This window comes from Petromyzon marinus, chromosome 55, assembly GCF_048934315.1.
Source record: "Petromyzon marinus isolate PM22_M1 ecotype Great Lakes invasive population chromosome 55, UKy_Petmar_22M1.pri1.0, whole genome shotgun sequence".
Lineage (NCBI taxonomy): Eukaryota > Metazoa > Chordata > Hyperoartia > Petromyzontiformes > Petromyzontidae > Petromyzon > Petromyzon marinus.
This window is the reverse complement of record NC_133721.1, coordinates 7,047,573-7,061,656: the sequence shown is the minus strand read 5'-3', so window position 1 is coordinate 7,061,656 and position 14,084 is coordinate 7,047,573. Positions and strand designations below refer to the sequence as shown.

Below are 14,084 nucleotides of genomic sequence, written 5' to 3'. Positions count from 1 at the left end.
CGATCATGATGATTCATCAGAATGCTCGTGGAAGTGTAAAAATGACTAAGTAACACACACGCAGAAATTTCCGACGCCAATATATATTTTTTTACTTTTAAGTTGCATTTTTACCTGGCAAAGCACGGGCCAATGTTAAGGGCAATTCAGCAAAAGGTAAAACTTTTGAGGTGTAGCACTGCAATTGCTTGCTCATGCCACCAGAGGGAGCTCCAGAGAGTTCTTCTGAAGGGGTATTTTGGTCTACTCTTCCCTGCTGGCGAGAGATCTTAGATTGAAAACGACTTTCTTTAGAACTGCTTTTTGTGTTGATTTATTTTTTTATTCTTTCCTAGCACGGTTTGGCCACATACGGTGCAAAATAAGTTCAACGTACACACGTGCGTCACGTGGCCTGCTCAAGCCCCAACATTCTTAACAGTCAACATGAACCAGGAGGATGATTATATGATGATGATGACGATGATCCACATGTTCTCTAATCCAAGTGATCCTCTTTCTGTCTCTCGGTGTAATTCCAGGTATGCACCTCTCCAAGTTATTTACACACTTTTTTTGTAGTTTATTTTTTTAACAATGTCTAACGTGTCTCATCCGTATGGCACAGCAGGTGATATATACCGTATAATCATTGTGAAATTAGTGAATGAATTGGCGTCCTCTGGTCTAACACCGTTTTGAGACTAGGCTCAAAAGAAAGCTGTCTGTGGTGTGGACCAATCAGTTTCAAAGACAATGCATCATATTATCAGAGTATGTTTTTGGTTTCGCATTCTGACCACAAGTATTGTGGTTAATGCAGCAACATGATTCCTTGTGAAAGGTTTCAGTTTGGTGTTTTAACATGTCAACACAGCTGTTTTGTTGCCAGAAAAAAGGGGGGGAACCTGTTCTCATACACACATGCGTACAGATCGAACCGGTCTACTAAGCTCTACATCACAGCGTACTAAGCGTTACACCACAGCAGAATTGCAAGCAAGTCAGTAATAATCGTAAGTGATCTTCTTTGGTTCTTTCGGTAAAGTCACGTAGAATGAGAATAAAATAATAAAATAAAATAAGACAATAAAATTCTCACGACGTTTCGGCCACAACACAAGTAGCCTTCATCAGGTGAAAGAACAGAACTGTCGGGACGACAGTGCTCCATTGGAGGCTACTTGTGTTCTGGCCGAAACGTCGTGAGAATTTTATCGTCTTATTTTATATTATTATTTTATTCTCATTCTACGTGACTTTACCGAAAGAACCAAAGAAGATGAATCCTTGCAGTCACGAAAGCCTTAAACCGAAATCGTAAGTGACTTTGTGTCGATTTGCAAAAAACAATGCTCTCTTTTATTCATGCAGGAGGGAGGAGCAGGGATGGCTCTCCCATCCTCATATTCCCGGAATTCCTTCAGTTCAAGGAGATCCCTGAAGAAGAATTCCGGAACGTCCTCACGTACCTGACCGGCATTCCAAGGTCAGTCCACGCATCTTGGTGCCAGCACCACACTGTAACCACAAACCTGGCAGCCTGGGTTCAACTCCTGGCCAGGTCTGAAAGGTGAGAGTACACTAGGTTTGAGCCTCCCTTAAGGTTGGCGTGTCCTCAAATAAATCCTGGTGGAGATATTTTTTGGTTCCTAGCATGTACGCACCGTCTGACGTGAATATCTTCACACTGCAACGAGTAGGGTTGCCGGGATACCATTTTCCCGATTCGATATCATATTTCACGATGTGATTATGATCGCGATCGCCAGTTTCGAATGACTCTGTCATTGTGTTACGTGGTTCGCTGCATTGTGTGCTTTGATATGCACGCGTGTTGGACTTCCTTCGCACCGCACGTAGCCAACCGTGCTGATCGGAGGTGCGGGGGAAGGACAACGAACTAAGCGGGATGCCAGTTTCAAATAATGTGCTTTACTGTACTTCTGTGATAAAAAAAAAACAAATGGACTTCAAAGTTCTTCAACTGCCATTCACTAAACGCTAGCAGGCCGTGAATGTTCGTAGTCATTTCGATCGGTAACGCTTAGAACGCACTCGCTGTCATTGGAGCTAAAAATAATTAATTCATTAAATGAGCCACGAGCAGCATCCCATCCGTAGATTCATCGTGCTGTCAATTACGTCGGAATATGCTTAGCTATGTGCACATTTTACGGAATATACCTTTTTTAAATTGAATTATTGACGTTTTTTTATTTAATGAAAAACAGAAAATGATAATCACAATATAACGATGTTTTGCATAACGCAATTATTTGTGGATCACATTTCGTATGATATATTATAGTGTCGCAATTTCCTTGCAGTAGTGCATTATTAATTGAATATTATTTCGACTTGAAATTATTAAAGTGAGGTAGAGAATTATGAAACTAAACAATTTTTACGATTTTTTTTACCATGTTAAGGCCCCATTAGAACCTCCTTTACCATGTTAAGGCCCCATTAGAACCTCCTTTACCATGTTGAGGCCTCATTAGAACCTCCTTTACTATGTTAAGGCCCCATTAGAACCTCCTTTACCATGGTAAGGCCCCATTAGAACCTTCTTTACCATGTTAAGGCCCCATTAGAACCTCCTTTACCATGTTAAGGCCCCATTAGAACCTCCTTTACCATGTTAAGGCCCCATTAGAACCTCCTTTGCCATGTGAAGGCCCCATTAGAACCTCCTTTACCATGTTAAGGCCCCATTAGAACCTCCTTTGCCATGTTAAGGCCCCATTAGAACCTCCTTTACCAAGTTAAGGCCCCATTAGAACCTCCTTTGCCATGTTAAGGCCCCATTAGAACCTCCTTTACCATGTTAAGGCCCCATTAGAACCTCCTTTGCCATGTTAAGGCCCATTAGAACCTCCTTTACCAAGTTAAGGCCCATTAGAACCTTCTTTGCCATGTTAAGACCCAATTGGAACCTCTTTTGCCATGTTAAGGCCCATTAGAACCTCCTTTACCATGTTAAGGCCCATTACAACCTTCTTTGCCATGTTAAGACCCCATTGGAACCTCCTTTGCCAGTAGCAAAATATGATAATTGTTTTTTTACCCTTTTATCTTGCAACAAAACTGACACCTTTTTTTGCGCCTTTTGGCGTCATCTGGTCCAACACCCATGTGAGACTAGGCTCTAAGGAAAGCTGTCTCGGGTGTGAACCAATCAATTTCAAGGACAGTGCCAATACATTATCATAGTTATGTTTTTTGTTTGCATTCCGACCGCAGGTATTGTGATCAATGCAAACATGACTCCTTGTAAAAAATGTGTTTGCAGATAAAAGGGTAAAAAAACAATGACCATGTTAAGGCCCTCTGAGCAATGTAGCACTTTTTTCAAATGCGACCTAGCTATCACAAATAATAGCAGCTGAACGAAGTGGCTCACCATCATCACGTGGACATTTATAGCAGTCATACACTCTCAACGCACATTGTTTCCAAATATACAGGCGTAAGGGTCGGGATCGAACCCACGATCTCCTGTACACCAGGCGAGGGAGTTAACATCTCGCCATCGCAAGATGATTGGTGGCCGAATTTTTTTTGGAATTCTGCCACTTTATTTCACATCAGATATGCCCAATAATCTCCTGTAATCACTGAATCAACGTGGGCCTAGTTAAAAAAAAACGGCCGCCAGGTTTGCCCTTACATAATATCCCGCTCGGAAACAGAGAACTGGAGAGAGAGAGAGAGAGGCAGAGAAAGGTCACAAACACAGAGAGAGAGAGAGTGCGCGCCTGGCTGCTGGATTCCACGTCCGTGCGTGCGCCGTCGCCAACACACACACTGACGCAACGCTCACAGTTGCCCGCCGAGCATCGGGGATGCGTAACAGAGTTCGCTGCGGAGCCAATGCGGCCGGTTCTTCCATCTTCTCGTTGCTGCCTCTGCTGCTGCGTACGATGGCGATACGTTTGGGGGCGAGGTGCCAACGTGGAGCTCTGCTAGCCACGAGAGTGCTTCAGGAGATCATTGCTGTTAATAGCTCTGCTTATTGAAGAATATATTGAGTACATTTATTATATTGATGTAATTTAGACTTTTGTTTTTTCACATCGGTTTACTGTATGATAGTTGAGTTGTTGCAGCCCCTTTGGCGTCCATGTACGAGGTGCCTCTGTGGATGTGTAGGCTTTGACTTTAACATAGCTCTTTCTGTGACCAGTCACAAGCTAATCCCTCAACTGTTTCAATGCTAAATTCTCCTGTTTGATATGTAAACCCCTTTGTCAAGGTGCCTCACTTCTCTCAACCAGCTTAAAAGACGCTGCGAATCTTAGCAGCATTCACTGTAGCTCTGTCGTCCCGACAGGTTTGTTCCTTTCACCTGAAGAAGGCCACTTGTGTTGTGGCCGAAACGTCGTGAGAATTTTATTGTTTTATTTTATTATTTTATTCTCATTCTACGTGACTTTACCGAAAGAACCAAAGAAGATTGGTGTCCTTTTTCTATTCACCCCCCGCCCCCACCCCTTTAAAGGAGCTCACACTTCAGTGGGTTTAGTACCCTCTAGTGCCATAGTTCTGGGATTGCGGTGTCCACAATCGCACAGCTCAGGTTTTGCCTCGAAACGCGGCGGAGAGAGACGTGCGTGTCGGCACGTCGATGTTCCCATGCGGTTGATGGTATGTCGGAGTGTCTTCGGTGGGGCGGTGGGTGGGGGGGGTGGATGCCAAAGCCCTCCTCCTCGGAGGTTGGGTGCAATGTTTGGGCTTTCGAACGAGACCCGTGTACCAGATCGCGCGCACGGCGTGATTTTCTTAATGGTGGGGGGGGCGCCTCTGAGATCTGCGGTGAGAACGGCGTCTGTGTCGACCGCGTCGGAGACAAACGCTCTGGGGCAGGAAGCCAGGTGACCCTGGGTCGCCGTCATCGGCGGCGATTGCTGTGTCGCCGCCGTCAGTGTTCGGCGATGCCATGATAATAATTCATCGCGACACGTGCGTTTGGGACGCCAAATTCCCGATCAGCGTTTGTTGCCGTCGTGACATTTTGTCTGCTGGGTTTCATTTCTTGCCTTTCAAATGTAAACCATGTTACTCTTTGGTTCTATTCGGTAAAGTCACGTAGGTAAAAAAAAAATAACAAATAAACAAAAATCACGACGTTTCGGCCACAGCACAAGTGGTCTTCATCAGGTGAAGGGACCAAGCTGTCCAGCGGACAGCGTTGGAGTGAAAAAAGTCAAGCGCAGGTCGCCTCCTTTAAGCTGTGAGTGGGTAAACAGAAAAAAAAACGCCTTGACAAAGGAATTAGCATACAATGTAAAGCTGTGCAAGCTCGCAAATAGCATCAAAAATACATTAGCACCACCATGAGAGTTTGGGATGCCACTAATTGAATGAACATACTGTACCATTAAAAATCCCTTTAACGTTTGGTTCGATTTAGAACATCTTTCCAATGGTTGCTTAATTTGAAGCCATCTTCTCGGTTGAAATTGTGTCTGTGTTTGTAAATCTGAATTGCCTCTTAAACAAATCTCTGATAATAACCCGTGGGTTTACATAGAACCTTGGTATCGGAGAAGACTATATCGTGATATTATATTTACTTTTATTACGCATATATTTTTACACGTATTATGTTTATTATTTAAAAAGTTCCGTGTTATATATTAATTTACGTCCATCGCATTTCTGTCATCACTGTTGCTGATGTCATAATAATAATAAAACACGCGCTAGTGACGCCAAGTTCCCGATGTGTTTGTGTTGTTATCGTTGTTGTTACATTGTGTCTGGTGAGATTTCGCTGACTTTCATCACATTTTATTTTTTTTGGAGGTGACTTTTTTTTTGCAGATTTGCATTTTGTTTACATTCATACTTGAACGATGCTACTATCACTGCTGCATAGGTTTTTCGCGATTGTGCGGTACAGCTTTGCGATGTGTTTGCTGCGGCTCGTTCCGCGTGCTGTTGGGCACGATGTCCGAAGTTTCGATCCAAATACCTCGCCTGGTACACAGGAGCTTGTGGGTTTGATCCCGACCCTGACGCCTGCTGCTGTATATTTGGAGCCTGCATGCCTCTCTCCTCGTGGTCGCGTGGATTTTTCTCCAGGTCCTCCACATTTCCCCCTCCACATTTAGAATCAACGTGCATTTAGAGCGTTTGGCTGTGGTAAATAATTCGTGGCCCTGGTCGCTTCTGTTAAAACGCGTTACATCGCACCTGTGGGCCTTATCTGGTAAAATAAAATAAAAATTAGCTGCTGCCTGTAGTTGTTGTTGCAATCCATTGATGTCGCTATCTCTCATGGTCCATGCGATGTCAAAATCCACCAAACGTCTGCACGGTGACCGATCGCTCCATCTCCGTGGTGGAACTGTCCTCTCAGGCACTTCCCAAACCCCCCTGCCCCCCCTCCGTTGGCTGCCACTCCATCGTTAGTCTCGACCCTGCACCTAGAATCGTGAGCGATGCGCACGCTGATCTCATCAAGGAGCATTAACCATCGCGCGAGGTCCGATCGTCCTCGCGGAAGCGGCTTCTGGCTAAGCCATCGAACAAAGATGGGACAACCGCACAGCGCACTTTCAGATGCGCTTCCGCGGCCGTCTGGACCGCTCTTCCTTCTGATATTAGGAAGCGGCTGTGGAGCTATGCACTTTTAAATAGTCTACATTGAAAGCTCACTTCTTCAGAACTTCGTTTTGTTCTAGACTTGAAGTGTTCCTGACTGCAAGGATCCATTATTCTTTGGTTCTTTCGGTGAAGTGACGAAGGTAAAAAAAAATAACAAAAAATTTAATCACGACGTTTCGGACGCAATCATCAGGTGGGACAACCATAGGTGGGACAACCACAGCAAAAAAAGCAACTGCAGTGGTACCTCGGAGATCGAACTTAATTCGTTCCAAAACCGTGTTCAAACACCGTTTTGTTCGAATACCGAATCAATTTTCCCCATGAGAATGAATGAAAATAGCATTAATTGGTTCCCCACCCAAGGATGCTATTATGGGCCATTTTTACACAAAGTTCACAATATTAAAATACAGTACAGTAAATAAAAGCATACACAAAACAAGAAACACAGCTATAATTAATAGAATAAATCAGGGGCGGAGCCAGGATTTTGAGGCCGGGGTGACATTCAACAAATGTTAATTTCAAGAATGATTTAGAGAGTCAGGCTTTTGAACTAGACGCCATCGGTTGGCGACACACTCTGACAATGCAGTTGGCACGGAGTCCACCAGACCGAGTGTCGTACACTTGTACGCAGAATGTCACCCCTGTCACCCCCCCTGACTCCGCCCCTGGAATAAATGAACATTGAACTTCACTTGACGTGTAGTAAGGAGAGTGGATTGCTTGAGTGGAAGGTGGCGAGGAGGGGAGGAGGAGGTGTCAGTGTTGCTTGGAAGGGGAGTCCCCTCCATAAGCACGTTGGGTAATTTCCCTTCTGGGGTTCTTTCTTTGCTTTGCCTTTTTTTCGAGCACTAACTGTGATTCACTTGAGGGCCTTTTTACTAAAAACTGATCGAGAGAGGATTGTTTCTCCCTCTGTTTGAAGATGTTTCTGAAATGACTCAATGCATCATCATTATAAAAATCGCCTGCTCTGTTGGCTACTGCCTTATCTGGATGATATTTTTCTACAAAATATGTGTAACTCAGCCCATTTTGCCACCTTTGAAAAAGGGGCTTTCGTGTAGAGTTTTTTTTTAAATTGGAAATTTCCTGTTGGTCCATGGGCTGGATGAGAGGAGTCGTATTGGGGGGGGGGGGCAGGAACTTCACAGTGATGAAGGACGACAGAGCCACGCGTAAACTGGGCCATCCGCCTTTGTCTCGGTCGCCCTGGCTATGCGTCTCGGTCCAAACCGGTTCTTTCCAGTTGTCCGATTTTTTGTTCGATGTCCGGGGCAAAAAATGGTCGAAAATTGTGTTCGATCACCGAATTGTTCGAGTTCTGGGGCGTTCGATCACCGAGGTTCTACTGTATATGCTTTATAGTTTATAGTTTATATGCTTATAGGTTGCTTTCATCCCACTTCAGCTGTTGTTTTTGCTGTGGTTGTCCCACCTGATGACGGACGCTTGTGTAGCGTCCGAAGCGTCGTGATTAAATTTTATTATTTTATTTTTTACCTACGTGACTTTACCGAAACGTCTTTTTATGTTTTACTTTGTTGTCCCTCTCTCGTACCTCCGATTAGCATGGTTGGCTACGTACGGTGTGAAATAAATTCAACATACATACTTAGAATCATGATAAGTGTGAAAGACCTGACAATATAATTTGATTTCAAACCCCTCTCTGGAGCCGGAGTGGGGGTGGGGGGTGTGCAGTGATTTGCACACTGCGCTGAGAACCCAGCAAACATGAGTTCTATTCCAGGCTATAGCTAACATCACTGGTGAGCGACATCTGAACCAGTTCAGGGCCACGCCTTCACTCACCAACCAACCACTGAACAGCAGTAGTGAAGTATTTTCGAATAACCTCATTGGTGGACGTGAACACATTCCTACGGAGGGAGCTGGTAGGAACGTTGGGTTGCTCGGTCAATGGCCAGGGTCAACGGCGGCACCACGTGGTGTGTTCCGCAAATATGCCCGACTGTGAGGGCGGGCACAAGCCGGCGTGAGTTGGTTAAACGTTGAGTTTTATAAGGGCACCACGGGGTGACCAGCCCCTCCCCACCCAGCCCCACCCTTCCCATTTTATCCGGGTGTCCGGATACACGTGGACAGACATCCACAGACATACACAATTCGGATGCACGACGAACGAACGGACACAATAATCCCCTGTGGACTGGTGTAACCAGGAGGTTCCTACCAGTATAAGCGAAGTCCTCCCTCCAGCAGTGGATGAACAAAGGCTGTAAATCTGCATTACTATTACCCTATGCATCTGCTCAAAGATGAATTGGACAGATGAGTCTTAACCATAGAACAACCACTGTTGGCTTCTCCACACAGTGGTGTTAATTTTATCGACCCTAGAGGGATGATGAGCTGAGTCAACTACCAACCAGGATCAGAACTCGTACCCTTACGAGTGTGACGTGAGCGTTCTTCCCCGGAGCCCCATCAGCGTCAATAATTACGATGTCTTCTCATGCACGCGACACCGTTGGATTGTTTTAGCCCGACTGATCCAGGTCGGCTCAGTAACGGGAGCATCATCATTAATTGTAATTTCGTCATCACCACTCGCAGCATCATTGCCATCGTAATCACCGTTACCATCGTCATCATCATTGTCGTCATGATTGGCAAATATACAGGCGTCAGGGTCGGGATTGAACCCACGACCTCCTGTATACCAAGCGAAGTAGTTAACATCTCGCTGACCAGAATCCTTGCCATATCAATGTCACGTGCGTAATTGTTTTTTTTTTGTGTATCAATCAACTCTGCAATGAGGAAATATTTAGGTGTTGGTTTTGATGGGTTTTTTTTTAATTACACGTATGGGCGCGTTCCTTTTGGAAACGAAGCGGATGGAATGACAGGAAACAAAAACAAAGCCAATCCCCAAATCGAGCGGCGTTCCTTTGCAAGACGATGCCCAAGCGGTGGATTTTTCCTCGTCGGTGGACTGCCTAAAAATCTGAAGGGTGTATTCCTCCTCCTCCTTCTCCTCCTCTGATCCACTCCCGTCCTGCAGCTCTCTGTGTCAAGTCGTTTTCTTGTTTCCACCGTCGGATCGAAACGTTGGGTAGATCGCGCCCAGAAAACACGTCGATCACTCGTTGTGCACATCGGTTTTTATTTTAAAAAAACGTGTTCACTCTGCGTGTCTGTGTGTGTGTGTTGTTGTTGTTGTGGGGAGCGGTGGTGTAGCAGTTAGCGCCCTGCGCTTTGAATCCGGCCACTCGATTTCGATTCCCGATCACGGCCAACGCCGGTGACGATGATCTGAACCGGTCCTGGATCTCCGCGAGGTCGACTCAGCCTCAAATGAGTCCCTGGTGCGGTGTGTAAAACACCGCCACTGGGGAGACAAAGGCGGTCGGGCGTGGTGCTGGTCACCCACCCCCTCGTGTGCCGTGCCGGCCTTCATAGGTGCTCGCTAACCGCACTTGCCCCAAAAGTCTATTAATGCTATAAGGGGGATATTTGTGTTTGTTGTCGTAAATATAAATAAATAACACGTACGGAAGCTTTAGCCATGGGCTACATTCATCCTGCAGACCCTCTGAACCTAATTGTAATTCCGTGGTCGTAGCCACACTACGTCAATCGGTGGACTGTACCAAAATGCGGGCGGTGGGTTCTATTTTTTTTGTTTAAACAACACGTGTATATTTTATTATTATTTTTACAACAACAACAACACCAAATCTATTTTAACAACCGCGCACGTACGTTCTCCCTGCGTGCTGCATGTTCGTGCACATGTACGTGTTGTCGAGAGCGAGGGAGAGAGAGAGGTGCGCACAGGCGGAGCGTGGCAGCAGCAGCAGCACGTGCGTGCAGCGCGCACGTCCCCGTGAGATTCGTCCCGAGCTCCGGCGAGTTGACACCACCCATCCCAAAACATCCCGCACACACACCACACACACCACACACACACGCACACCTCTCGCTCTCTCTCTCTGCCAAGCACAAACCCCTCGCAACCTCGTGCGCGCTTTTCTTTTCATTTATTTCCTCCCCGCCTCGCCATCGTACTGCCGCGTGCGCCGATTTTTTTGTTTTTAATATTTGGTTTACCGCAAGCGGCAGCAATCGCGTTCGTTTCGCGGGGGACGCAATTCTTGAAGGTCACCACCGGTTAAACGACTCTGTGCGGCTCGGGTAGGGGCGACGCGCGGCCGAGGTACTTGGGAGAGCGAGGGCGATGGGAACGGGAAGCTCGAGAGCCCACGGAGACGGAGGGACCTTCCGCCCGACGTGAACGTCGTTCTCCGCATCGCTGGCGATAGTGGTCGGGGGGAGGGGATTGCGCCTCCAACGCAAAGCGCGGAATATTTTTTGTTTTGTTTTGCGGACGTGAACGGAGAGGACGAAAGCTCTGCTGGCCGGGCGAGCAACGGTGTGGGGGGGAATTCATCTCCGTCGAAGGCCGGAGAGGCGAAAACAAGAGGTCGATGATGACATTTGTTGGCGCTTGGCCTCTGCGGATTACGTCCCAGCGTCGCGAGCCGGACGTTTAATTCCACGTGCGCACAAGGTACGCCGGGCGTTTTTTTTGTTCGGGCCACCTCGCTTTGCCGATCGCAGGCTGCGTCTCCGTCGCTGAAACGTGCAGGTGAACGCGTCCGTAATGTGTGCGCGCGCGTGCACGCGTGCGCGTGTGTGCGTGGGGAGCGGTAGTGTAGCGGTTAGCGCTACGCTGCGCTATGAACCTGGCGACCCGGGTTCGATTCCCGCTCACGGCCAACACCAGTGACGATTATCTGAACCGGTCCCGGGCCTTCCCTAGGTCGACTCAGCCTCAAATGAGTACCTGGTGCGGTGTGTAAACATCGTCACTGGGGAGACAAAGGCGGTCGGGCGTGGTGCTGGCCACCCACCCCCTCGTGTGCCGTTCCGGCCTTCATAGGTGCTCGCTAACAGCACTTGCCCCTACAGTCTGTTAATGCTATATGGGGGATCTTTTATCTTTGTGTATCGTGCTGAATTCTGATGCAGAACCTCTGTCGACACCGCCGTCGTCGTCATTAATTTATAATAGAGGTTTTTTTTGGGTTAGATCGCGTGCGTATATAAATGTTGTGTCGTTAAGCCGCCACCACCCGACACAGCCAACTAGTGAAGGTTTGTCGCGTAAACAGAACGTGGCCAATTCGTCACTAGTACAGCACTAGTGTGTAGTGTATAGTGTAGTGTATAGTAGTGTAGTGTATAGTGTAGTATACTAGTACAGCACTAACCGGTGTGTTAGAGAGTCAAGCCACAACATTTACAATCTGAGTACGACGTTTCGCCAGTAATTACAACTAGCTTCATCAGGCGACAGCCACATTTGTAGTGAATTTAACGTCGACATTCGTTCAATCGGCGTGGCATTTCGTAAATAAATGACAGCCATTCTCAATCCACCGATGCATGCAGGCTTCCCGCACGCCATCACGGTCAAGGTTTTTTGTCTTCTTACCATACTTGGCCACGCTGGTCTCTGCAGGTTGATTAGCCTGGGAAGGGGAGGACAGGAACAAGACGAATATCACTTGCCTCTGTGGCCGAGAATCAAAGTCATCTCGACGAACTAAATCTCCGATGCCTTGGTGTTGCTTAAATGTACACGCGTTCGTGTGCGTGTGTGTATGTGTGTGTACACGCGTTCGTGTGTGTGTATGTGTGTGTTGTGGGGAGCGATAGTGTAGCGGTTAGCGCGCTGTGCTATGAACCTGGCGACCCGGGTTCGATTCCCGCTCACGGCCAACACCAGTGACGATTATCTGAACCGCTCCCGGGCCTCCCCTAGGTCGACTCAGCCTCAAATGAGTACCTGGTGCGGTGTGTAAACATTGCCTCTAGGGAGACAAAGGCGGTCGGGCGTGGTGCTGGCCACCCACCCCCTCGTGTACCGTTCCGGCCTTCATAGGTGCTCGCTAACAGCACTTGCCCCTACAGTCTGTTAAGGCTATATGGGGGATCTTTGTCTTTGTGTGTGTGTACACGCGTTCGTGTGTGTGCGTTGTGGCGTTTGGTGGCCTAGAGTGAAGTTCACTGCGTTGCAAGCCCGGTAACCCGAGTCCGATTCCCGCTGTATGTCCAACACGAGTGACGAATATCTGAATAGCGAGCCTCCGTCCATAGATCGACTCAGACTTAAATTAATACTTGGTGCAGTGTTGCAAACATCAGCAGTCGGGAGACAAAGGCGACCAGGCAGTGGTTCTGGCCACACCACCCCCCGCCTTCATATGTGCTCGCAAACATCACTTGTCCCAGCAGGCTACACGGGGGGGGGGCTTTGTATTTTTGTATATGTCGAACTTTTTTCGCACCGTACGTAGCCAACCGTGCTGATTGGAGGTGCTGTGGTGTTGGGGTGCATTTGCGTGCACGCTTCACCATCATCATCGTCATCATCATCAACCCATGATCAATCCACTGCTGGAAGAAGCCCTCCCAAAGCCACCGCCACCTCAACTGTTGCCCTCCGCGTGCACGGCGTCTCGATTCGCGAATGCAACGTTATTTATTTGTGTCCTGCGTTCTGCAGCCTTCCGTGACTTGTGCCCGCCCTTGGCGATTTGGTGGCGACGTGAGAGAGAGGAGAGAGAGGAGAGAGAGAGAGGTGCATGCCGTGTGCATTGCAGCGTGGCCAAGTGCTGAGACAGCAGCGAGGAAATGCCCTTGCTTCTCCCTTCCTGGAGCCACTGCTGTGTTCATTATCCCAGGCACCGTCATTAACGTCAATAGGAGCCTGTGCAACAGCGGCCAGTCGTGGTTATAATTATGATGATGATCGTGATTAAGATGATGACGGTGCGTTTTTTTTTAAAGGTTCAGATTTAATTGGATAAATATGGCCAAATGAATTATATCCAGGGCAGGCGTTTTTGTTGAACTTGTCTGTTTTGGGGGGGGTTTGTGTATACCAAGAGTAAATGTGGTGAAACACGTGAGTCTTGATTTGAAGCCTTCGTGACTGCAGGAATCCGTACTCTTTGGTTCTTGCGGTAAAGTCACGTGGGTAGAAACTTAATATGTCACGACGTTTCGGTCGCAACACAAGCGACCGTCTGCAGGTCGCTTGTGTTGCGACCGAAACGTCGTGACCTATTAAGTTTCTACCCACGTGACTTTACCGCGAGAACCAAAGAGTACGGTAAAATACTGTTGGATGAGAGCTTCACCACGCCGTGTCGGCTAGGACTCAACTGGGTTGTTAGACCGTACTTCACCATTCTGGTCAGTGCGGGTTCATGAACAAGGGGGGGGGGGCGGGGTGGGGGGGGGTTATCAGGGGTTCAGATATAATTAACCACTGATGTTAGCCGTGTCTGGGAATGGAACTTAGGTCGCGGAGTTGAGAAGGCAGTGCGCTCGTCAAATCACCGGTTCCTCTCTTAATGCTAAAAATAATAACAGTTACGAACACGCAAATTTAATAAACGTGGCTCATGATTGTATGACAAAAATGCATTTTTCATCGTTGA

General features: G+C 47.4%; 1 protein-coding gene across 8 annotated transcripts in view; it reads left to right on the top strand.

The window, feature by feature from the left end:
* The window catches only part of MCF2L2 (MCF.2 cell line derived transforming sequence-like 2), a 193,478-nt gene that overhangs the window by 29,311 nt on the left and 150,083 nt on the right, over window positions 1-14,084 (top strand). For 6 of the 8 annotated variants that reach the window (XM_076052295.1, XM_076052296.1, XM_032975299.2 and 3 more), the window contains one exon: window positions 1,354-1,468. In XM_076052295.1, coding sequence (XP_075908410.1) covers window positions 1,354-1,468 — 115 coding nt within the window. Of the gene's footprint in view, window positions 1-1,353; window positions 1,469-9,792; window positions 10,482-10,510; window positions 11,144-14,084 lie in introns of those variants that run through there. The other 2 variants (XM_076052298.1, XM_076052299.1) reach the window with 2 other exon arrangements.